Source organism: Sceloporus occidentalis, unplaced genomic scaffold (genome assembly GCF_023333645.1).
Source record: "Sceloporus occidentalis isolate IW3139 unplaced genomic scaffold, rSceOcc1.0.p SCAF_5, whole genome shotgun sequence".
NCBI classification, from domain to species: domain Eukaryota; kingdom Metazoa; phylum Chordata; class Lepidosauria; order Squamata; family Phrynosomatidae; genus Sceloporus; species Sceloporus occidentalis.
Window position 1 is genome coordinate 21,910,088 of NW_028316985.1, and position 26,637 is coordinate 21,936,724.

The window sequence follows — 26,637 nt, forward strand, 5'->3', positions numbered from 1 at the left end:
TGATTAGCACAACATTTTTCTCTTTTGTTAGTCAAAATATAACCATTATCTCTCACATCTTACATCTCAAGTCACTCTTAGTCAACAAGATGCAAAAACCAGAGATAGTAGAAGATTGAAGTATGTAAACTAGGAGAAGGTGGGCAAAACTGGAAGAGTTCATTCCCCCTCCTCAAAACTGCATTTTACACCTCAGCTCCAAATCTAATTCATCCTGGAGGAGGGAACAATTTTTGACTTTGGATTCCTAGAAACAGCCTTTTGCCTTCTGATCTTGAAGATCTCTTGAAACACCTGACTAGGCTCTGCCTACCTGCACATACAAACTGAAATCCCTCTCCCTTGCTCACTCTGCCCTTAAGTCAGGATTTTACCCAGACAATTTTGGTACTTCCCCCCTCCCTTGACCATGGTTAGGTTGTCTTCTTCTCCACTTCTCCAATTAGAAGTACAATACTTCACATTTCTTCACCAGAAAAACCTAACAAGTCTCAGAAGAGGTAGTATCTGTTATATCTTAAATACCCCACCTTTTTCTGGAGTGTGTGTGGCTTAGATAAAGTTTGTTTTATCCCACTCTGAACCCCCTCCCCCTTTCCTCCTTCTCTTAACACCCACTAAACTTCAGGTTATTTACCTACCTCCTGCAGCCAGAATCCAGTGCTCTGAAGCATTCCCAATGACAGCCTGGGTTTTAAATTCCCCCAGCTTTGAGAGTTTGCTTATTTGAGTTAATGTTCCCCATTCTGAGGCAACTGTGTTGTATTCGTTATTTATTTGTGTAGTCCATCTAATGTTTGCTCTTTATGAAGTTCTACCATTGTATTTGCTCTTTCCCAGTGCAATTATTTATCTGTGCTTTGATCCATGTGCATTCAATAAACCTCTCCTTTACGTAGCTCAGTGTGGATGTGGATTATTGGCTCCAGTCTACCTATGATGCACTACTGTTATGGTCAAAAGATCTCTTAGAGATCTGTACACTCAGAACATGTGTGAATTCATATAGGTGTTCTAAGAACACACCTGGTAACATGTTCACTCTCTGTATCCTCATCCATTCCCAAGGTCTCTCTGTTTCTGGGAGTATTCACCCATGTCCTAAAATTTAATCAGAATTTTCTCCAGGGAGGAGCTGAAGGCAGCATAAATGGTCTCCCCTCTATATTTTATTATCACAATGAGGATGTGAATTAAGTTAAAGGTTGGAATACACTAGTCTGTCCAAAATTAACACTAAATCACACAGGTGAGTATGGATCTGAAGTCTAATGCTCTACCCACTAAATCATGCTGGTCAGCCCATCCTCTGTCCCTTCTTTCCTAACACTTAGATGTTCATTACTTTTTGAAGTGTCAATCCCTGTCACAAGTCTCCCAATAGGTCCAACAGATAGGTGGGAGGCAATTAGTTGTGAAGTTTGTTCTCATGTGGTTGCATTAACAAAAACCCATTCTAAGTATCTGAAAGGCTTTAAATACAATTGTCTTGTATTTCCTCATAGGCTTGTACACTATTACTTTTCCCAGTCTACCTCTTTCTCAGAATAGCAACTGATTGTTGTAACCTAACATTAAAACTAACCAAAACAATTTTTGACTCTGAGAATTCTGTGAAACAGGTGCAAAGCAGGGGGCTATTGGTAATAGAAAAAGGGACAAAGCAAAGCAAGTAATTAGATAAATTCAGACATTGTAATTAAAAGCTAGGGTGTACTTAGTTTAATCCAAACAAGATGGCTTCAGTCTACAGGGTCCATAATGTGTCTGGCAAATATAAACAAGGCAGAATTCCTTTTGGCTCCTGTACAATCAAAAGCTCTAGTGTCTACAATCAGGATTAGGTTTCTTCCTGGTACAGATGTTGTTCATAAGAGTAGTTCACTGTTTTAAATATTTGTTTCTGCTCTCCAAATTGGATTGCAGCAGTGAAAAACAAAATCAAAACCCAAACACCTACGGAGTATTTTGAAAAAGTGTTGTTTCAAGTCAGTATCCTTTCTTTCCTTATTAAATGCCACTATTTACTCCAATATTATTTAATTATTTAAATAGTCATATCCCATCCTATGTCTGAGGTTTTCATACACAGAACAGAACACAATACAACACTGAATTGGTCAGTTAACAGCACAAGTTTTTACATAGAAGGAAGCTCTATTGGGTTCAGTGGCGTTTCACAGCAAATAAACATATTGAATTCTCCAACCTGTTCCCTCCAAGGTCTATTGAATAACAACTTCTAGAACCCTAAAACTGGCTGTGAGATTAGAGGTGTGGTTGTCCTTCACATCTGGAGGGCAACAGGTGAGAAAGGCTGATCACTGTGTGTGCACACATATGCATGTATACTCTCTCACTAGGTCTTACCTGATGAGATTGATAATATGATGTTCCCAAATAAGGCCTTGAAGCAAAGTCAGTTTCAACTGCATCTAATTTATACACATATTCTGGAACACTGGTGGTACGATGCAGACTCCCTATGAAAAGACATAAGGAACAGGTTTACAGCAAACTGTATTTACTGATCTAGTAAAACTGAGCTGCTAAATGATAATGCTGATAATGGCAACATGGGAATATCAAGACACATAAAAGAGACATTAGCATGTTTAGGTGAACTCAAAGTTGGCAAAAAGGAGAAAACACTGTTGAAAAATCAAGATCTTAAGAAGAAATTCTCCCCTAAGTGACTATCTGGTTTTTTAAAAAACTGAAGACTAAGGAAGCCAGGGATACAGAATGCATAGAAATCATGTCCTCAGTCACTGATCTATGTGAACCGTATCCAGTCTCTAAAGAATTTAGAATGGCATTTTTATAACAGTTGTATGAGACAAACTTTTTGACTCGTGAAGCCCTTTTTAGAATCAATTTCTATGGCGGAGCCACTGAGAGCTCACTGTACTACATTTCAAGGTTTTATACAAGTAGTACTTGTTTGCTAGGAAATGTGGAGGGCAGTACGAAGAGAGGAAGACTGCATACCAGATGGATAGACTCCATCAGGGAGCCCACAGCTCTGGGCAGAGTGGTTCAGGACAGGGGCAGGCTTGGAGATGTCTCATTCACAGGGTTACCATGAGTCGAAATCAACTCAAAGGCAGTTAACAACAACAACACATCTTTAGTGTGTCAGGAAACCATTATACTACACACATTATAACACCAGCTAATCCCTCAGGATCTCTTGGCCTGTTCATCACATATTTTTGGCTCCCACACTACATCCTAATACTCATTGATATGATTATCTACTAACCTTGGCATTAGGCAACATCTTTGCCTTGACCTCAATGACCATAACTGACCATCACTTGATGACCATCACTTCATCTCCACACCAAAACTCCATACAGTTTTGCATTCCTATGGACATTCTTACACACAGACTGCTATATAGGTCTGTCCCTGGGTTTTCAATTCCACTAAATGCATCTGAGGAAGTAGATTCAAGTCTATGAAAGTTCATGCTTCCAATGTCTATCTTTCAGTTAGTGTCAAAGGTGCTGCAAGACCCTCTGCATACTGATTTTCCAGACTAACAGAACCATGCCTTTGAATTCTGAATTCTTTTAGGACTATGTTCCCCAACCCTCTGGTAGCTAAAGGAGGACAATTATTTTCTGAATTAAAATAAAAATATAAATGAAATAATAATTAGAGGGAAAATGCCACAACTAATATATGTTGTTTCCTACCCTTCCCCACTAAAAAAGAAAAGAACAGAAAAAAGGATCCTATTCTCCACAAAATTTCACTTGAAAATAGTATTTTCTTTGTATAAAATAATATTTCTATGTAACCTTTTCCTGCAGCAGGAAAAATTCTGTTTCCTGCACAAAGAATGCTGTTTCTGTGAAAAACAGCTATATGTAAATTTTCCTTACAATTAGTCCCAAACTATGATTTGTCTTCAAAGGTTGTGCAGCTTTAGAAGAGTTTCTTGCAATGAGAAGGAAAATTGCTAAAACTATTCATTACTTCCTTTGTAAAGAAAATTAATGAATAGTTACATCCTGTTTTGAATCCATCTTAGTGAACTGGTTCAATTTCCATTACATTCAAGAAATCAAGAATAATAAAGCAGCAACACTGAGAACAGATAGCCAGCTGCATGAATGTAAATCCTAGAGATATCTGGAGGAGTTCCATCTACACAGGTGAAACAGGATAAAAGATTAAATTTGCTCCAGGTGATCTAACTACTCACTCTTGTAATGCTAGTGCAACCTGGCTTTCCCTGCATTAATAAACTATTATCACCCAAAGGTACCAGATCCTGATCTTGGATGCTAAACAGAGGAGATTATCGCACTGGGTTCTGAGAACGTTCTCATCACGTGTTGAGAACGGAACGCATTTGAGTATACCGCACGTATGTGTTCCAATCGGGTTCTCAGAACGCTTAAATGTGTTCCAAATGTGTTCCAGGAGGGTACAGATATGAATGTGTTCCCAGAGAGCTGAAACGTGATGAGAACGTTCCAACAGAGGTGTGTGCGATATTCTTATCTGTTCTCAAATCCGTTCTCTCATTCCTCCATCTCCTGATTGGCTGAAAGAATGACAGGCAGGGAGGGAGGCAGGCAGGCGAGCGACTGCAGTGAGGGAAGGTGTGTGTGTGTGAGGGGGGAAAGAAGGAGGGAGGGAAGGGAAGAAAGTTGGGACAAGTGAGAGAAGAGGAAAGAAGGGAAAGAGAGAGAAAGAGAGAGGGAAACAGGGGGGCCAGAGCAGAGAGCAAGAGGGAGAGGGTCTGGCTGCTTCTGTGGGGGCCTCTAGTGTCATGTCCAGCGGGGCTCCTGTGCTGGCAGCCTGCAGGAGGCAAGGATGGCAGAGATGCCCAGGACCTTCTCCTCCTTCCCTCCAGGAAGGAACCCACAAAAGCTCCTCTGTTTGGAGCAACACACAAAAGCAAGCAAACAACTCCCAGAATTCCATAGCAAAGAGCCAGACAAGAATTAAAGCGGGGAGGGAAGCTCACAACCTGAAGGCACACATTACATGCACACACACAGGAGGAAATGGGATGACAGCAGAGGACTCTTCTTTTCTAACCGGTTTAAAGAGCTGCAATGGCTGCAGGGGCTCTCCCCTTGGTCCTGTCCCCTCCCTTTCCCTCCGCTTGAAGGGACCTCCGTGGAGCTCCCTTAAAGCCCAGGCTGCCAAGGAGGGGACTCTGCCCTTGGCCCATCAAGTTACATAAGTTTTATCCTATTTTCTTCAAACATATGCCAGCATATGAAGCCCCAGCGTTTTATAGGGGCTTGCCTTCCTTCCCTGCCAAGAGAATCCTCGGACTCCCTTCGGAGGGAAGACAAGCTGGGGAGGGGGGCTTGCCTTCCTTCCCTCCCAAGGGAATCTTCGGAGGGAAGACTTCTCAGTGAGGCTGAGAAGCACTCTCCCGGCCAGAGTCCCTAGGCTTACTGAAATCCCCCACCTCCCTTCCCCTTTGGGTCTCCATCTGGGAGAGATTTTAACCTCCGTTTTTGGATTGATTTCTATGGGGAAAGAGGGGAGAGGGAGAGATGGCAGGACATCCCCATAGCCAAGCAAGCTCTGCCTCCTCAGATGAAGACCCATAGGGCTCACTGCTCTTTAAGCTCCGTTTTTGGATTGATTTCTATGGGGAAAGAGGGGAGAGGGAGAGATGGCAGGACATCCCCATAGCCAAGCAAGCTCTGCCTCCTCAGATGAAGACCCATAGGGCTCACTGCTCTTTAAGCTCCGTTTTTGGATTGATTTCTATGGGGAAAGAGGGGAGAGGGAGAGATGGCAGGACATCCCCATAGCCAAGCAAGCTCTGCCTCCTCAGATGAAGACCCATAGGGCTCACTGCTCTTTAAGCTCCGTTTTTGGATTGATTTCTATGGGGAAAGAGGGGAGAGGGAGAGATGGCAGGACATCCCCATAGCCAAGCAAGCTCTGCCTCCTCAGATGAAGACCCATAAGGGCTCTCTGCTCTTTTTTAACCTCCGTTTTTGGATTGATTCCTATGGGGAAAGAGGGGAGAGGGAGAGATGGCAGGACATCCCCATAGCCAAGCAAGCTCTGCCTCCTCAGATGAAGACCCATAGGGCTCACTGCTCTTTAAGCTCCGTTTTTGGATTGATTTCTATGGGGAAAGAGGGGAGAGGGAGAGATGGCAGGACATCCCCATAGCCAAGCAAGCTCTGCCTCCTCAGATGAAGACCCATAAGGGCTCTCTGCTCTTTTTTAACCTCCGTTTTTGGATTGATTCCTATGGGGAAGGGAGGTGAGGGATTTCAGTAAGCTAATCCTCCCTTTTTCCTCTTTCCTGGGAGCAGCGCCTCTCCCGAGCCGTCCAACCTCTGAGTGGCGACGTCATCAGAACACAGCCCACAAAACGTAATACAGCAAACCGTTCTGAGAACGGTTTCAAGAAAAAGGAATCGCTGTGCGGTAAAATGCAGTTCTGATCACGTTCTGATCACGTTCTAGTTTACTAATGCAGTAATATCTGTTCCAGGAAAGTTCTCATCACGTGATGATAGGAACGTTCTCAGAACCCAGTGCGATAATCTCCAGAGTCAGCCCGGGCTAATACTTGGATGGAAGACTATCAACAAATACCAGGTCCTGTAGGATATATTTCAGAGGAAGGAATCGGCAAATCATCTTTGAGTATTCCTTGCTTAAGAAAACCCTATGAAATTCATGAGATTGCCTTAAATTGACAGATGACTTGAAGGTACAGACACAGACACACGTACACAACCTCTACATAGTTGATTCCTCCTTGCCTTGGAATCTTTCAGTTACAATCCAGAGCGAACAGTACTACCTCAATTCCCACTGAATGAGGCACGCAGGCTGTTTTAAAGGCTATCTGTGATTTTGTCAGAAGAGACATACGGCAGACTGTGTGTGTGTCAGAATTGGGAGTCTAGTGAATTTCCCCATCTATACCTGAAACTTTACGTAATTCTGCAAAAATCTCAAGAGGCAGAGGACACATTTTATCTACAAGGTTCCTAGAAGGTCAAGATGTTTGAGCTGTTGTTCTATCTCCTTGGCTACAATCTGATTTCTGGTTTAATTTGAAACAAAAATGCTCCCAGGCTCCCTCCCTGCTCTCTCTTCCTATTTCAAGTTCTTTAGCAATGAAGTCTGTTGATTAAAATGGATTATTTGTCTGTGTGTAACAGCGGCTGGAGAATTCTTAGGGCCCGAACAGACAGGCCAAAATAAAGCTGCTTCGGGTCACTTTGGAGGTATACTGTTTAAATGACACAGGAATCTTAAGAGGCCGGAAGCTGCGCCAAACTGCACTCCAGTCCTTAGGACTGGAGAATGGCTTTAGCACAGCTTCCGGCCTCTTAGGATGCATGCATCATTTAAACAGCATACCTCCAAAGCAGCTTTATTTTGGCCTGTCTGTTCGGGCCCTTAGTCTACAAATCTTTCAATTATTGTCCTAGAAGCAATGCTTCACAAACTTTTGTCCTCCAGCTGTTTTGGATTCCAACCCCCAGAAGCCACAGCCAGTTTGGCCAACAGTCAGGAATTCTGGGATATGAAATGAAAAACATCTGGAAGACCCCAGTGTGGAAATCACTGTGACCTAGAGGGGGGCAGATACACAGCAATGGTGAAAGGGATTATTTGGGCAAAAACTTTAAGGTTAGATTTAGCCAGGAATGTTGTAGGGCAGTGGTGGCGAACCTATGGCACACGTACCAGAAGTGGCACTCAGAGCCCTCTCTGTGGGCACACACTCTGTCACCACAGCACAGTTCGCCAGAGTTCGTTAGTAGAAAGCCAGAGAAATGTTGCACTTTGTGATAAATAAGTGGGTTTTGGGTTGCAGTTTGGGCACTCGGTCTGTAAAAGGTTCACCATGACTGTTGTAGGGTATCACCTCAGTGTATATTATTATCAAGCTAGGACTCAAGTTGGCTTACAAAACAAAGAAAATTACAAATAAAATCAGATATGGTTAAAAACATACAAAAAACGTGCATGGTCAGTAAAGTCCTATCGGGCAATGGCCTAATGGGGATAGTGGGGGATTTTATTTGGCTCATACAGACAGGGTGTACAGTCAGCCTTCCTTATCCATGGATTTTTTACCCAAGGATTCAAGTATCCACGGATTGAAAATATTCAGAAAAAGCATAAATTCTAAATAGTAAACCTTGATTTTCCATTTTATATAAGAGACACCATTTTGTTCTGCCATTGGATTGTATGGGATGTGAGCATCCATAGATTTTGTTATCCATGGGAGATCCTGGAACCAAACCCCAGAGGATAACAAGGGCCCACTGTACAACCCATATATAGGGATGCCATAACCCGGTGGCCCCCGTGACAAACCCGCTTTTGGGGGCCCTGTCACGGTCACGGTCCGGTTTGGCCCCCTGCCCCCGGCTTGGGGTCCGCGTGGCGCCAACCCACCTTCCCCTGCCTCCCCGCGTGGCTGCGCCACCCACCTCCTCCTCCTCCTCCGTTCGGAAGCAAAGGAGGAGGCAGTGCGTGGGGGGGAGGGTGGCGGGGAGGTGGGGAGGGGGCGCGGGTGTGCGCAGGAGGCGCACCTCCTTCTCCTCCTCCTCCGTTCCAAGCCTCCCTTCCTTTCTCCCTCCTTCCTCCTTCCTTCCTCCTCCTCCTCTGCCTCCCAGCCCAGGCCCAAGCGGAGGAGGAGGCAGAGGTGCCTGCCTGGCTTGGTGCTCCCTGTGCGCGCGCATGTGCACCAAGGCAGCAGGCACTGGCAGGCAGCTACCCACCGCCTCCTCTGCCTGGCGCGCCTCCGCGCAGGGCACTTCCTCGGGCCTGGGAGGCGGAGGCAGAGGAGGAGGCTGAGGCGGAGGTGGGAGGCTGCCTGCCTCCTGCCTTGGCGCACGGGCGGGGGGGAGCGCACCAAGGCAGCCACCCACCTCCTCCTCCACTTGGGCCTGGGCTGGGAGGCAGAGGAGGAGGAAGGAGGAAGGAGGGAGGAAGAAAGGAAGGAAGAAGGAGGGAAGAAGGAAGGGAGGAGGAGGAGGGAGGAAGGAAGGAGGGAGGAAAGAAGGAGGAAGGAGGAAAGGGGAGGAAGGAGGGAAGAAGGAAGGGAGGAGGAGGAGGTAGGACGGAAGGAGGAAGGGGGAGGAAGGAAGGAAGGAGGGAAGAAGGAAGGAAGGAAGGAGGAAGGGAGGAGGAGGAGGAGGAAGGAAGGAAGGAAGGAAGGAAGGAGGAAGGGGGAGGAAGGAAGGAGGGAGGAAGGAAGGACAAGGAGGAAGAAGAGGAGGAGGAGGAAGAGGATAGTGATGATGATGAAATGAGCCAGCTTCTGAGGCACGACCAATGTAAGTTACTCTCATTTTTACAAACTCATGCACAGTGGGAAAAAAACCAAAGTCCCTTGACCAAGTACACACTTCTGAGAAGAACAGTTGAATCCAAGGGCAAATCCACTTCTTGTTAAACCACCTTGACATATTCAGTGTGAAACCCAAAGAGTTTGGTTATGGAATAAGCCTCTGAAATATGCAAGAGATTGCCATGTTAAGTAAAGCCATGTTCAATGCCCAAATGTGCTGTTTGGAATGGGGGTGGCGTGGCCAGAAAGGGAAAGTCCATTTCTGCCATCTGTCTAGGAATAATGCCCAAATGTCCTCCATTTTGATCATGCCTAAGAAACATGTATTTATATTAACATTTTTTTAAAACCATCAAATTTTTTCGTGTGTCCTCCATTTTTAAAAAATGTGCCCTCCATTTGAAAATTTTGTCCTACATTTGTCCCGGTTTGGAGGTTCAGACTTATGGCAACCCTACCCATATAGGATTTCCTTCCCCATTGACATCAGAGCCATTGCTGGTACTACCTGAAAAAAAGAATGAAATGGGACTGGAGTGAAAAGATAGAAAGGAGTTCCAAGTTAAGAGGTGAATAGTTTCATAGTAAATGAAATCTTTGCATGGGTATACATGCCTTTAAGTCACTTGTTGATTTATGGCAGCCTCATGAATTTTATAGGGTTTTCTTAGGCAAGAAATAGAGATGCTTTCCCAGTTCCTTCCTCTGAAATATAGCATACAATGCATCTTTCCATTTTTGTTTTTTTCTTTACTGGGACATTTTTCTCTCTCTTGCAATGATTGGTAAATGGAAGGCCTGTGTCCACAAGTGACACAGATCTTGCATGGCTGTTGTGATGGTATTTGTGTAACTCCCAGCATCTGATTAGAAAGTGATAATCCTTAAGAATGGTTTTGCGGATGATCAGTTGTTAACTGAGATTTCAATTTAAATTCATACAGATTAGAGTTTAAAGCATTCATCATCTTAATCAGGGAGATGAATCAACTGGTGCCTTATTTCTTCTTGAAAATCCAGCCTGTACTTTGAGAAGCAAAGTAGAATAGCACTACAAATCAGCTTCATAGTTATCCACTGGAATGGAGCATGGTCCTTCTGAATATAACTTCTCAGTGTTGCTTCCAAACTGTTGATTCTCTCCCATGGGAACTAGGTTGGCTCCCTCTTTGATCGATTTTTGTCAGCAAGCAAAGACCTTTTTATTTAAAAAGATCTTCAGTCTTTGTGGCAGAATCTTTTAAAGACCTATGATGTACTATTATCTTATGTTTTATATGTAATCTAAACTGTTTTAAATATTTTAATATTGTTATTTAATATTTTTAAAAAACATTTTTACTATATAGTGGGCCCATAGCATCTACTGGGGTTTGGTTCTAGGACCCCAGATACCAACGTCTGTGGATACTCATGTCCTATTAAATGTAATGGCATCGTCAAATGGTGTCCCTTATATAAAATGGCAAAATCAAGGTTTGCTTTTGGGAATTGATATATTTTTGGAATATTTTCAAGCCATGGATGGTTGAATCTGTGGATTAAAAAAATATGTGTATACCGAGGGCCAACTGTATTTTTTTTTTACTGTATTTGTTTCAGTTCTACACTGTAAGCCACCTTGGTTCCTATACTTGGAGAAAGATGGGATATAAATAAAATCAATCAATAAACCAATGAACTTGCCAGATTCACTGCTTGTTGCTCTGGGATGCAAAGCTACTGGGGAATGTGGAGTTGAAGGCTTTCACGGCCGGCATCCATTGTTTTTTGTGGGTTTTTTGGGCTATGTGACCATGTTCTAGAAGAGTTTTTTCCTCACGTTTCACCAGCATCTGTGGCTGGCATCTTCAGAGACTGGTGAATGGTCAGGGACACACTGCTGGCTTCAATATTTTGATATGATTATTTAACAAAAACTCTATTTCACCTTTCAGCCCAAAACGGATTTAATTTTTTTAAAAATGATACAAAAAATGAGGTATCATTCTTTTTAGCTACATTGTACTGTATAGGCTGAGTCTCCCTTACCTGAAATGCATGGCATGAAAGGTGTTTTGGTTTTTCAAATTTTAGAATATATGCATAAACATACATACTGAGATATCTTGGATATGGGGTCAAAATCTAAACGTAAAATTCATTTATGTTTCACGTACGCCTTATACATATAGCCTGAAGGTAATTTAATACAACATTTTAAATAATTTTGTGCATGAAACTAAGTTTGTGTACATTGATCCATCAGAAAGCAAAGGTGTCCCTATCCCAGCTACCTATGTGGACCATTTTGGATCTGGGAATATTTCAGATTTCAGGATTCTGAATAAGGGAATCTGTATAAAGTGGTGGTGGGAAACTTCCTGGAATCAGGGATGCCCATGAACCCATCAGAAAACCACACTGCTAGTGGAACCTGCAATGGGCACCAGAATGCCCTCCCTCTCCATATGGCCCTGTCAGTCTGCAGGGAGATTATTTCCTTCCCTTCCAAAAGGGAAATCCCTCTAACATTGATTCTTATTTATTTCTGTTCTTGGTTGTGATCTATTGTTGGTGATGCTGCATCATTACCAATTCTAGTAGGGCTATTTCAGCAGTATCAAATGGGGTCGATGTGGTATAGTGGTTTGAGTGCTAGACTAGGATTATGGAAGACCAGGGTTCAAATCTCCACTCAGTCATGGAAACCAACTGACCTTGAGCAAGGTGCACTCACTCAGCCTCTGGGGAAGATAATGGCAAATCCCTCTCTGAATGCATCTTGCCAAGAAAACCACAATAGATACACCATAGGGTCACCATTATTCTGAAACAACCTGAAGGTACACAACAACAAATCAAAGGGGATCATCAGGAGCTGTTTACTGTAACCCATGGGCCATGTGCTACCCATCCATGAATTAAAATAACAGCATGATAAGGACATAAAACACCTCAACTAGTCTTTGAAAACATCACAAGAGCTGGAGAATAAGGGAATAAACAGAATAAAGGCATGATAAAATAAAATTCTTTGAGACCTTCTAAAACTCAGCAGAGAGGGAACTAATCAAATCTCTCAGGGGAGGGAATTCTTCTGAATACAACTACCGAGAAGGCCCATTCTTATGTCCCAAAAGTGTACCACCATGAGGTGTGGGACACAGTGCATAAATAAGTTAATGAGAGAAAATATGGTCCTTCATATGAGATCCCCAAGCCTTTCAAGCCTTTATAGGCAATGGACAGCATTTTGAATTGCACCTAGAGGCAGACTAGAAGCCATCACAAGGAACAAAGACCAGAAACCATCCTGCCTTCTGCATTCTGCATGATTTCATAAGCAGGAAAGATTGGTGGGAGATTCCATTTATACATGCTGGAAGCACAGAATGTCGTTTGCTTCTGTTAGACATTTTTATAACTTGGCTTGAGAGGACAGTAAGTACACGGACAGGTTAGGTTCCTGTTGCCTGATCCGCTTTGGAAAGCATCTGGAGGAACTTGTTGGCCAAGGTGGCACCTGGAAGAGTGTATGTGCAAGGAAAGAGCTGGACAGGAGCAGTCTGCGTTTGGTTTGGGGTTGTAAAAATGTTTCTGAAATGGGGACAGAGTTTGTGAAACTAGACTCATTTGACCTACCTGTTTCTTTGCTTCCATATCTCTGTAATACAAGCTTAACCTGTATGTTTGCATACACCAAAAGGGGAAAAAACATCACTGCCATGTATCCCTCCAAAGGAAATGTCTCTTCTCCACCTTCCACTGCTTAGGCAAGGTGAGTTGGAAACTATTGCATCTAATACACTTGCAAAAAAATCTGACATGTTGAAATGTGTAGTGGTGGCACCCATGTCAGTGGGGTATAAATCTACTGTGGGGTTTAGTCCAGACTTTAATGGAGATACTCAGTGGCATCAAACTTGTTGGGTGTGTGTGTGTGGGGTAGAGTTCAGGATCACAGATAGCGCCTTTCAAGGTCAGACTCAACCTGGAGCCGATTCACCACTCCACCAACATAGAAACCAGCAGCCACTACTGGAAATGTGACACAGCGGAATTATTTTGTAAGTTCAATGGGTGGCCCTGGATAAGACTACAACTCTTGAACTTAACCCAGTTTTGAGCAATAATGTAAGGATAAAATGTTTTGAGTCTTGTAAAGGAAAGATAGTGAGTCAGCGTCATGTAAGGGTTTGAGTGTTGGACTACAACTATGGAGAACAAGGTCCGAGCACAGCCATGAAACCCACTGGGTGACCGTGCACAAGTCACATGCTCTCAGCCTCAGGGGAGGCAATAGCCAACCTCCTCTGAACAAATCTTGCCAAGACAACTCCCTGATAGGTTTGCCTTAGGGTTGCAATAAATCGGAAATAACTTGAAGGCACAGAACACACAACAAGAGGAAGGATTTATCAAATTACCCCTCCTTCATTCCAGTAACAAATTCAGGTGACAGAAACAATGAGAAATGTAGCTACATGCTCAGGGAAACCTCATATTATTAGCAGTATCACCCCTCCACACATTTTTTAAAATTATACCCATGTGGGAAACACCTCTCACCCCCAGCACAAATGACTAGCTAGCAAGCATACTGTCACCAGAGAGTTATTGAGCCAGTGAGGGAAATAAACACAATAAGGTTGGAGTAGAAAGTGGAATAACCCTGGTTGGAAGGAATGGCTATTGGCAACCCTGAACATTTTGTTGCAGTTCCCTCTTGTAATAAATATCTTATGTACAAAAGCCAGCTATCAACATTCCATTGCACTACAGTGTGAGAATATCATGTTTATGTGGATAACAGTAGGCATGTCTCTCCATGGCAGGGATTACTGAGTTCATTACAGGCAGCAAGTATTTAAAAAATTAAATTGATTTTTTAAAAAAAAATCAGAATATCAGGATGTTAAGCAAAAGTAAGTGAAAATATGGAGTGATGATCCTGTAACCGCAAAATTTCCAACGTTGACACAAAATTCTTTTTCTTCTTCTTTGTATATAACTCCTCTGTTCTAATCTTGGCATCTCCAGATGAGTTTGGGGGCAAATACAATGAGATCTTGTCTTTCTAGATACAAAGCTAGCTATTTGGGTTTAGCAAAGGTTATCTTAATTCATTTGCAAATTAGTTGAAGAGTTGTAAATACTCTGATCTAATCTAGCAGCTGGGTTTACACAAAGTTCATCATGCTTAGCATGTCCCGTTCTCCTTTCCATCTGGCAAACTGATCTCTTGGATGACTTCCTTTGATTGTCAATAACATTACGTGGTTTTTTTCCCTAGAAGGCTGACCAATTTTAGAGGGATATTAGTTGCATTAGTCTTTAGTAATTAGATATTAGTTGCACAAAAGAAAAGTTAGTTTTTTGTGGGTTTTTCAGGCTATGAATCTGCACCTCTGAAGATGCCAGCCACAGATGCAGGCGAAATGTCAGGAATAAACTCTTCTAGAACATGGCCACATAGCCTGAAAAATCCACAAAAACCAACAAAAAAGATTTGTGTGATGTTTTATGGTGGCAAAGAGTCCACTACCAAGCCAAAATAAAAAATGAGCATGACTACAATACATGTAGAAATAAAATTCAGGTACCAGATCTTGGCTGATGGGAGATCAAATAACAGGTGCTGTAGGCTGTATTTCAGAGGAGAGAACTACCAAAAATACCTCTGACTGTTCTTTGCCTAAGAAAACCCTATGAAATTCATGCAGTTGCCATAACTCAACAGGTGACTTGAAGACACATGCATACACACAGCATACCCATGTAACAATTTGTAAAAAATCTATTCTATTCTGTACAATATATAAACAGCAAACAACTGTTGTACAAAAGGAAGCACTGCTGGTGCAGTGGTTAAATGCCAGTATTGCAGCCACAATGTTGTGAGTTCGATCCCAGAGGGCTCCAAGTTGACTCACCCTTCCATCCTTTAGTAGGTTGGTAAAAATTCGAATGACCTTTTACAGGCCAAGGCTAATGGCCTTTACTCTGTACTCATCCTTCTTGATTTGTCTGCTGCCTTTGACACTGTTGATCACTGTCTTCTAGTTGATATACTTTCTGACCTTGGGTTCTCAGACTCTGTTCTCGACTGGTTTAGATCCTACTTGTCTGGCCGATCTTTTGCAGTAGTTGCAGGGGGTCAGACTTCTTCTCCTGTTCCCTTATCTGTTGGAGTTCCCCAGGGCTCTGTTCTGGGTCCCCTTCTGTTTTCTCTCTACACACTGTCCTTAGGAAAACTCATCAGCTCTTTTGGTTTTTCCTACCATCTGTATGCTGATGACACCCAACTGTATCTTTCTGCCCCTGACCTTTCTCCAAGGCTTGAACAGCAAGTCTCGTCTTGCCTTACAGCTGTCTCGCAGTGGATGCGCCATCGGCGTTTGAAGCTCAACATGTCCAAGACGGAGCTTCTTGTCTTTCCTCCTAAGCCCACCCTTCAACACTCCTTTTCTGTCTCTGTGGACAATATTTCTATTCAACCAGTCCAGCAAGCCCGCAGTCTTGGTTTTATCTTTGACTCTTCTCTGTCGTGTATCCCTCAGATCCAGACCACAGCCAAGGCTTGCAGATTCTTTTTGTACAATATTGCCAAAATCCGACCATATCTCTCTGCCTCTACTGCCAAGATCCTGGTCCATGCTCTAGTGATCTCACGACTTGATTACTGTAACGTCCTCCTGGCTGGGCTTCCTCTTTCTCACCTCCGTCCTTTAATCTCTGTCCAGCATTCAGCTGCACGCATTATCACTTCCACCCACCGCTCTGACAACATCTCTCCTGTGTTGGCATCCCTTCACTGGCTCCCTCTCCCTTTCCGCATTCAGTATAAGCTCCTGCTGTCGACATTCAAAGCCCTCCATGGACTGGCCCCTCCTTACTTATTTGACCTTCTTTCTCCTCACCTTCCCACTCGGGCCCTCTGTTCTGGTAGTCAAGGTCTGCTGTCTCGGCCCAGGATTTCCTCTGCCCCATCCCGGATTCGCCCCTTTTCACTTGCTGCCCCTCACTCCTGGAACCTTCTTCCCCCACAAGCAAGAGCCATCACTTCTTTAACTAGCTTCAAAACGGAGTTGAAAACCATCCTGTTCAGAGAAGCCTTCCCAGGCATTGCATAATTGTCGCTTACTATCTGATGTTCTTTTGTTGCCTGTTTATCGAACCATTTCCTGTATTGCTATGTATTGTATATGTATTATCCTACTTGAGATTACGTATTTTCCCTGGATGAAGATTAACCTTCCATTTTGAAGCCAAGCCCTCCCTCCAGTCCATCTGCCTTGGTCCAGGCCTCGGAGGTAGAGAGGAACTGCTGGACCTCTTACCCTTTACTGCCACCACTCCCTTCTCCTTCTGTGTCATGTCTTTTTAGATTGTAAGCCCGAGGGCAGGGAACCGTCTAACTAAAAAGATTGCATGTACAGCGCTGTGTAAATTTACAGCGCTTCATAAATAAAGGTTAATAATAATAATAATAATAATAATATGTACTCAGCTTATTGGGGACAAAAGGCTTACAGATTGTAAACCACTTAGAGAGTGCTGAGTTCACTATTAAGCAGTATAGGAGTGTAAATGCTACTGTAAAAGAAACCAGTGCAAATAAAACAACTGTTGGATGACCATGGAATGAGAATATCAATATAATTATAAATTACATAGAATCATAAAGTTACCATTAACTTGATACAACTAAGCAATAACCAAGAATGTCACAACACATGAATATTAAATGAAGTTTGTTATGAATAAGCAAACAGCATAAAACTGTAAAGCATGAAGGAAATGTAGGCAATTAACTACAGAATGTATGCAAAACATAAATGAGAAATAGATAATAAGCCACATAGGAATTCTAGATAATGTCCCATTTCAACTTCTTTTACTCAGTGAATGCCAAATGTCTTGTTGAACAGCTGCCTTGGAAACATTAAATATGCCATAGGTAAGAGAACTGGGATACTGTGATCCCCAGAATCTTCAACTAAATAAATCCACAAAGATGCCAAATAATATTGGCTTCCAAATTATATAGTTGCCATTTTGTGCTATATGACAGCGTCCGCTACCATCAGATAAAATGTGTTCTCATCCTTGAAAGCTTAGGCCATCATCATAAATTGGTTAGACTTTATGGTGCCATAAGATTCTTTCCTGTGTTTGCTCAAAGGATGAGCAATTATAGAGAAGGCAAACCAGATGAGATTAGATATCAAATTAACAAGGAAGGGAGCTTTATCAGCCTCAACTGGATATCTCACCTTCACAGTTGGATGATTAATAGGGCCGCCTTTAATATGCACACAACAAAATGTTGCTGATAACAGTTGCACAAATCAGATGAAATATATGCTGGAGGAATCTACCACTATAAATGCATCAGAAGCATATTCTTCTGGAATTTCTCATTAGTCTTCCTTTTCAGATCTCCTCCCCTTTCTTCTCTCACATGCTCCCATTAAGTTGTCAACTTGAGAAATCTGTCTTCTTTACTATTATAAATTCCCCAAAAGAGGTCATAAGCCTTCCTTATCTCATTTACAACCTAGACTGCATACTTGTAACCAGGGCACTAGTACCCCTTATACAGACTGGGGCTTGTTACAGACTGCCAATAATAAAGCTGCTTCAGGTCTCTTTGGAGGTATGCTGTTTAAATGATGCATGCATCCTAAGAATCCGGAAGCTGCACCAGAGCTGCACTCCCGTGCTTAGGAATGGAGTATGGCTTTGGCGTGACCTCCAGACTCTTAGGACCCATGCATCATTTAAATAGCATACCTCCAAAGATATCCGAAGCAGCTTTATTTTGGCAGTCTGTAACAGGCCTGAGTATCTCTGATTCAAAAATCCAAAATCTGAAATGTTCCAAAATCCAAAGCTTTGTTATCTGATGATTCAATATACACAAACCTTTTTCTCATGCAAAAAGATATTTAAAATATTGTATAAAATTACCTTCAGGCTATGTGTATCAAGTGTATGTGAAACATAAATGAATTTCATGCTTAGATGTGGGATCCAGTTCCAAGATATCTCATTATGTCTATGCAAATATTCCAAAATCCAAAATAAATAAATAAATATAGGAAACACTTCTGGTCCCAATCATTTTGGATAAGGGATACTCAACCTGTATTAATCTACAATCCTATATGTAGGAAATTTTGTTATACTGTTAAAATTATAAAATCTAGAAGAGAGAGGCCTGTTACAGACAGCCAAAATAAAGCTGCTTCGAGTCACAGTGGAGATATAGTGTTTCAATGATGCATGCGTCCTAAGAGTCCAGAAGCTACACCAAAGCCATGCTCCAGTCCTTAGGGCTGGAGTGTGGCTTTGGTGTGACTTCTGGACCCTTAGGACGCATGCATCATTGAAACACCATACCTCCACTGTGACTCGAAGCAGCTTTATTTTGGCTGTCTGTAACAGGCCAGAGGGACAGGAGGATAAGTCTTAATTTTAAAATTGTCTCCGTATGTTTCTATGTTTCTTTTCCACATTTTGTTTCTATCACCCCATGTTCCTGATTTGGTATTAGTTTTTTCTGGTGAAGCAATGTGAATTTCTCAAAATTGTGCCCCTTTTTGTGGCATCTTGGGGTTTTTTGGGAGGTGGTGGCCAATAAAGTTATTACCACACTATGGAATTTTCTTACAATGGAATTTATTACAATCAATTTTTCCTTAAAATCATGTCTATTTCTTTGGTTTGATATGCTGAGTGGAAACGTCACAACAGATGTAAATTAATGGATGGGTTTATTTCCCCAGTAAATTAAAGGTGAATTCAAAGTTGATAAACAGCTGCCCCAGAAGGCAGATATGTGCCTTGATGGCCCTATAAATATAAATATACCAAGGAAAAAATCCCACAGCAATTAACTATACTGAATTCCTTCCACAATTAGACTGTTTTATGCAAGGACAAAGCAGAAATACAAGAGTACCCACACCCCTTGGAAAAAAATCCCACAGTAAACTATTTCCAGAAGGTAAAAAATACCCTAAAGAAAATATACAGTGGATCTCCTAAAGGCATGATTGATAATCTTCTGCTGACTAGTTCTCACAGACTGATGAGTATGGATGACAGTAACATTTATTTTATTGAAGAACACTCGTAGTATATGCTTGTGTTTATTAAGTCTACAGCTAGAGGTTAGTAGACGTGGAAACAAGAACAATTACTATCTTCTGTTCTTTGTTGAGGAAGATAATAAAACTCAAGGGTGTAGTATACTCTGGCCCTTTTATGGAAACCTGGAAGCTATGCAGAAAACTTGTCAGGAATAAAAGAACGTTTTCAGGTGCAAAGTCCTTATTTGATTTGAATGGAGCATCATTTATTTTCATGTAGGGAAATTCTTGAAAATGTTCTACGTGCACGTTGTCAGATCTGACAAACATGCCTGTTCACTAAGGCCCTGTACAGACAGGCCAAAATAAAGCTGCTTCGGGTCACTTTGGAGGTATGCTGTTTAAATGATGCATGCATCCTAAGAGTCTGGAAGCCACGCCAAAGTCCACACTCCAGTCCGGCATACCTCCAAAGTGACCCGAAGCAGCTTTATTTCGGCCTGTCCGTACGGGCCCTAAATTACACACAGGTAACTCAACTTTCAAACACACATATGTGTGAAATTTTCATATTTTGGAGACACAACGTTCTACCCAAAAGTGTCTTCTATATGGGAGTTGACCTGCAGAATGAGTCACCCTGTGTCATGAAAGGGCAGTAAATTGTTAAGTTATTGGATTTATTATTGTATTTTTACTGCCAGATTGAGAGACAGGAACTTGTGGGATTTTCTGCCTCAGGTGCCAAAATAAATTCACTGGTTTTGAAAGCTGCATACCTTGACTTGCATGGGGGTGGGGTAGGTATGGCGTGGCCTCAGGCAGGGAGAAAAATGTCTCGAGCCAGATGTATTCCCACACAAAGAAATATATAACATTAAACAGCTTCAATTTGAATACAGCTCCTTACTACTTAAACTTATGTTTTTGTTTATGAACATTATGCCTCCAAAATTCCTGGCATCTCAAAAATGCAAGATGCTTCCAATGCCCATATACTGGGGGGGGAAATACAGTTAGATGAAGTAGGGCAGGACAAAAATTATATGTAACAGAACAGTGTCCCTGCCATTCAGTTGCAAATTCTCTGTAGGTGTAGCTTGGAAGGTGTGTATACTCAGGCATTGTTCCAACTTGCCATGCCCTCCCATTGGTCAGCTTCCGATAAAGAAACCTTTTGCAGTGATCTTTGCTACGCTGTCAGCAAAAAACAGGGAAGCATTTACAGTAAAACCTAAGACATTGTCTAACAACATCCAGAAGTTTTTCACCATCCTGTTCATTTCAATAACAGACAACTACATACATACCAGTATGACACAAGTTGAACATTTTTTTTGCTTTTACTACCAAATGTCTTTATGAACAAGGCAATATACTGAATGACACTGCAATATAGGTAATACTGAAAATGCTATTAGAGCTTTCTGATGAGAACACAGCAGCTTTTAAATATATCTCATCTAGTGTGATTTCCGTTCCAACACCAGACTAAAAAGGCAAAGAATTCAAACATCCACGGCTTTAAAATACTTAAAAGATATATAAATTCCAATAGGCAAACCTTGATTTTGCCATTTTATACAAGGGACACCACTTTACTCTGCCATTAAATTTAATGGGATTTGAGTATCCACGGATTTAGGTATCCACAGGGAGTCCTGGAACCAAAACCCAGTGGATACCTAAGGTTCTGAAGAGATACCTATAGATGCCTATTCTTTAGTTATTCATATAATTAATTTACACTTTTGCTCTTGCTTTCAGACAGAATTCAAAAGAAATCTTGTTGTGTGCCTTCCATTCATTTCTGACTTAAGGCAACCCTAAGGGATTTTCTGAGACTGTGACTTGCCTGGGGTCACTCAATGGGTTTCCATGGATGAGCAGGGGATTCAAACCCAGTGTTGGAGGTTAAGTCAATGCTGTAATGTTTGAACCTGGATTTTGCCAGACTGCTGCATCCCACTGACTCCAACCTCAGCATTTGCTATGGCCATTAGCAAGAGAGATTATTTATTAGCGAGACATAGGATGGAGGCAAAGACAAAAAAGCATCACAGTTTTTAATTTGCTGTTATGAAGCTTGACTTTAAGGTAAAACTAGAATTTCATCAGTTAAACACAGACCCACCTAGACAATCCATATTTAGTATACACAAAGGACACATGATCATTGCAACATGGGGAGGGAGGATGCAACCCATTCTCAATCTTAAATAGTCTATAAAAGGCTACTAAGTACAGAAATACTAGATGGTGTACACTAACAAGCAGCAAGAGGGAGGAAGCAGACCAATTTAGGGAAGGAGCCTTGAGGGTAAGGAGTCAATACACGAAAATCTGTTTGGCTGACTCAGACACTGGGCTGGGTTGTTCTCTATGAAAAGATTTGGCCAGGTGTTTCCAGTCTGGGACAAGAAACTCTATATCATAATGAATTTGCGCTAAGCAGCCCATGTAGACAAGTGAGGAGTTCTAAAATGAAAGGTCCAAATTTAAGAACATGTTCTCACAACTTTTCTGGGAAATGAAAGAATACAGATAGCCTCTACCTCACTGGATTGTTGATGGACCAAGTTGAGGATGGAAGACTAGAATGAAAGGTAAAGCTAAAGGTAGTCCCTTGACATGAATGTCTGGTCATAACCAACTGTAGGGGATGGTGCTCATCTCCTTTACTAAGCTGAAGAGCCAAGGACTACTCTGGTGGTCATGTGGCCAGCATGCCTGCACCAAACACTGTTACCTTCCCACTGAAGTGATTCCTATCTATCTAGTTGCATTTGCATGCTTTCTAACTGTGGGAGCTGCCTGGGACTAGTGACAGGAGCTCACCCCATCATGCAGTACTTGAATAGCCTCTATAGATTTCTATGGAGTGGACACATACAGGTCTTCTTGTTCTTATATGCCTTCAAGTAATTTCTGACTTATGACGACTCTAATGCAAACCTATCATGGCATTTTTTTGACAAGGTTTGTTCAGAGGGGGTTTGCCATTGCCTTCTTCTGGTGCTGAGAGTACGTGATTTGCTCAAAATCATCAAGCGGGTTTCTATGGCCGAGCAGGAATTTGAACCCTGGTCTCCAGAATCCTAGTCAATTGCCATAAGTTGGAAATTACTTGAAGGCATAGAACAACAACAACAACAACAACAACAACAACAAATGGCACTTCTACGGGCATCTACACACAACCACCTGTAAATTTATCTATGTTCACTGCATTACTAGCATTATAAACCAGGGGGGGAAATAGATGCGGTTTTTACACAGAGCATGGGAAATGCAAGTTCTGCAAACGACAGTTTAACTAATGTTTGGATGGAAATATTTTTATTTCCTGCTGAAATGACAAAGACACAACAATGCCAGAACCTATGTATTAAATTTGTTATAACATGAGGTGTTTTGTAGAATAGAAGCACATCGGTTCAGAGAACTATTACAAATATGGTTACTGCTTTTTACTAAAGCTGCTACCACTCTGCAGAAATAATCCAGTCTGACACCACGTTAACTGCCCTGGCTCATTGCTATGGAATCCTGGGATTTGTAGTTTGTTGTGGCACCAGAGCTCCTTGACAGAGGCGGCTAAATATCTCACAAAATTACAAATCTTCGAATTCTACAGTACTGAGCTGTGGCAGTTAAAATGGTGTCAAACTGGATCATTTCTTCAGTGCAGATGCAGTCTAATTCTCAACTCACTATTTTTTCTTGATTCTTTTCATTCTCTAACTTTTAAATAACTTTAAGTCTTTCTTATCTTTGTAGTCCACTGAGTAGATCTTGGGATATCTAGCGCTCTCTCACTCTCATTGTCTTCTTACTCTCTACATGTTTCATTGCTTCCTACAAACATATAAGTGTGTGAGCATTTTCTGATAGGCACTTTCATAGATTTGTTGCTTCTGTCGCTGTGTGCCTTCAAGTCATTTCTAACTTATGGTGACCCTAAGGCAAATCTATCTTGGGGTTTTCCTGGCAAGAGTTGTTTGGAGGAGGTTTGCCATTGCCTTCCCCTGAGGCTGAGAGCATGTGACTTGACCAAGTTTGCCCAGTGGGTTTCATGGGGGAATTGAACCCTGGTCTCCAGATTTGTACTCAACATTCAATCCAGAAAATACTCAGTTAAAATATGAATTCTAGAAATCAGCCTATGGTTCGGCAAACCTGTCTCCCACAACAGTCTGGAAATGTGTGTGAGAGTCAAGTTGTAACATTGAGCCTCACCACGTGGCTGGACGGTTACATGTGCCCCGCATTGGATCACTGCCACCGATCTGCAGGCATATTAAACTCTGCGCATGTGGTGAGTCTATAAGGGACTACAAAGGTATTTGCAAAAAACCCTCAACAAAACCCAAACCCACTCACTGCATCTGAAAGACCCCCCCCCACCTAAAACAAAGTCCTGATACTGTCCTCTGATGTTGCCTACAGCCAAAATAAACAAGAGATTCCCCACTCCTGCTTTTATGTTTCTGATAAGAAAGGGATCTGTAATCCACAAGAATCTGAGAAAGGCCAGATGGGTAGGAAGAGTTAAAGGAAACAAAACCTTGGAAATAGTGTAGCTGAAAGTGGTAGGGAAAGCAGCAAAAAGCGGATGGATAGAACACAGGTGAGAACATAGGGAAGTAAGATGGAGATGGCCTTATTACCTTGCAAACACCTGCCTTGCTGTTAATTCCTGACCTTGCAAGAAAGAAAGCCCCATTATACCTAATGCAAAGAGATCTTGTCTCACCTTTGAGACTCACTGGAAGAAAGAAGCTGGGAGAAGGAGCTTTTGTAGACTTTGAAGTCTGAAAGGTGTGACAAGATCCCTTTGCAGACTGATTTTCCAGACGAACACAGCTACGTCTTTCAATTCAACCATTATACCTGAGGCATTAGACTTCATTTTACGTATTTTGGCCTGCAAGGTTAAGTCTGTTTCTTTGGGAGTAAGCCCCATTGAACCAATGGGCAGCTACTGCTGAATAAATTGAACAAAACCATGCTAAGTTCACTGGCCCAGCTCTTAACACCTGACTCAGTGAAAAAGTCATGCAATTTGTCTTTCTGATTTCAACAGGAGAGAATATTTCCACTTGTTCTTATCTATCTTACAGCTGTAAATGAGCAGCTTAAGCATCTAACTCTGAATGGATCAGGCCCCCTGACTCCTCTTTAAAGAGTCAGCAATGGAGGAGGCTGGAGGAAATTTAAGATCTTCACTTGGAGGGAAAGAGAGTCTGAAGATACTAAGATCGGGGTTTGTGGTTGTTGTTGTGTGCCTTCAAGTCACTTTTGACTTATGGCGAGCCTAAGGTGACTCTATCATGGGGTTTTCTTGCCAAGATTTGTTCAGAGGGGTTTGCCATTGCCTTCCCCTGAGGCTGAGAGAGTGTGACTTGCCCAAGGTCACCCAGTGGATTTCATGGCTGAGTCAGGCATCAGACCCTGGTCTCCAGAGTCATAGTCCAATGTTCAAAACACTATGCAACACTGGATCATGGGTGTGTATATGTATGTTTGTGTGAAGTGTGCCTTTGAGTGGTTTTGGACTTATGGTGACCCTAAGGCAACCCAGCCTTATCATGGGGTTTTCTTGGCAAGATTTCTTCCGAGGAGGTTGGCCATTGTTTTCTTCTGAGGCTGAGAGAGTGTGACTTGCCCAAGGTCACCCAGTGGGTTTCCTGGCGGAACTGGGAATCAAACCCTGGTCTCTGGAGTCACAATCCAATGCACAAAGCCCTACATAACATTGGATTGGGTGCAGTCCCCAAATCCTACTTGGCCGCCTCTCCCTTTTCTGCCTTCCCCTGAAGCTGAGAAGGTGTGACTTGCCCAAGGTCACCCAGTGCATTTCACAGCCAGGCAGGGAATCTACTACTACTACTACTACTACTACAATTATTTCCATTGCCTTCTTCCCAGATTGGGACTCAAAGCATTTTGCAACAATCTGTTAAAAATCTACAAAACACCTCGAACTGGGAATTCATAAGGAAGAGTAAAAGCTTACAGAAAGAACAAAGTACTCACTGCAAGAAAGAAGTTGGCAGCAGGAGCTTTCGCAGGCGTCAGTCTACTTCCTCAGATGCATTTGGTGGAGTGGAAAGGTGCTGCAACCTCTTGCTCTCTGTTGTTATTATTATTATTATCATTTAAGTCTGGGAAAGCTCCTGCTGCCAACTTTTTTCTTGCAGTGCGTCTGAAAGGTGCTGCAAAATCTCTCTAACGTACAGAAGAAAGATCTCATTTGTCTATTGGCATAGAACTGTTTTTAATAATAATAATAATAATAATAATAATAACGTTTTTTTTTAAAAAAAATCTCCAGAACACCAAAGTTAAAACACAAACGCTCAGTAAATAAATACCCAGGTTAAATCCTATCTGAAACACACACAAACACACACACAATAGACACCGGAGTTAATTTCCAGCTTGGCACTTTGTGGATACATAGTTTCATCATGTTTGACATTAATACTGTAGTTGTTTTTCTGACATTAGATTTATGACCTAGCAAAGACTTTTTGATCACCAATAAATGAATAAATGAACAAAGGGGCTTTAGAGGCTCTATCCTTTGGGAAGTTGGAGGGTGAGCCGGGGCAGGGGCTCTGACTCACCGTTGGCCCCGGAGGCGCCCCTGCTCTTCCTGGCGAGGGTCTGCTGGACCTGGCGCTGGATGCGGAGGGACTTCTGGGCCTCGGCTCGCCCCCCGGAGAGCCTGGAGGGCAAGGCCAAGGTGGAGCTGTCCAGCTCGCCCAGGATCTCCTGCCCCCGGACGGTGCGGATGTAGCCCGAGTCCGAGCCCCCGCCGGCCATCGCGCAGGACAGGGATCGCTCCGGCTCCAGCTGCCGCTGCGGGACCTGGGCGGCTCTTCCAGCCGAGCAGCACCGACCCTCCGCCCCCCAGCCCTCCGCGCCCCCTGCTGGCCGGACGGGGAAGGGCAGCAGCAGGCCACTCCCTCCCTGCTCCCAGGGCAGCCCAGGATCGCCCTCCTCCTCCTCCTCCTGGACGCCTGGGCTGAGAGGGGGGCTGGCCCCAGCTCACCCAGGCAGGAGTGACCAGGGGGTGGCTGTGGTGGTGGCTGCTGTTATGGTGTGCCTTCAGGTTGCTTCTGACTTACGGTGGCCCTGTCATGGGCTGAGAGAGTGTGACTGGCCCCAGCTCACCCGGGCAGGATCAGGGTTGTTGTTGTTCATAGAATCATAGAATCATAGAATCGT

At 42.8% G+C, this 26,637-nt stretch overlaps 1 protein-coding gene across 1 annotated transcript in view; it reads right to left on the reverse strand.

Moving 5' to 3' along the window:
• PKP2 (plakophilin 2) overlaps positions 1–26,232 on the reverse strand; it is a 79,495-nt gene extending 53,263 nt beyond the window's left edge. Inside the window, exons 1-2 of the mRNA XM_089526605.1 lie at positions 26,034–26,232; positions 2,371–2,483 (exon numbers count right to left, since the gene is read on the reverse strand). Of these exons, the coding sequence (XP_089382731.1) occupies positions 2,371–2,483; positions 26,034–26,232 (312 nt within the window). The remainder of the gene's footprint in view (positions 1–2,370; positions 2,484–26,033) is intronic.
• Positions 26,233–26,637: the final 405 nt, after the last annotated feature.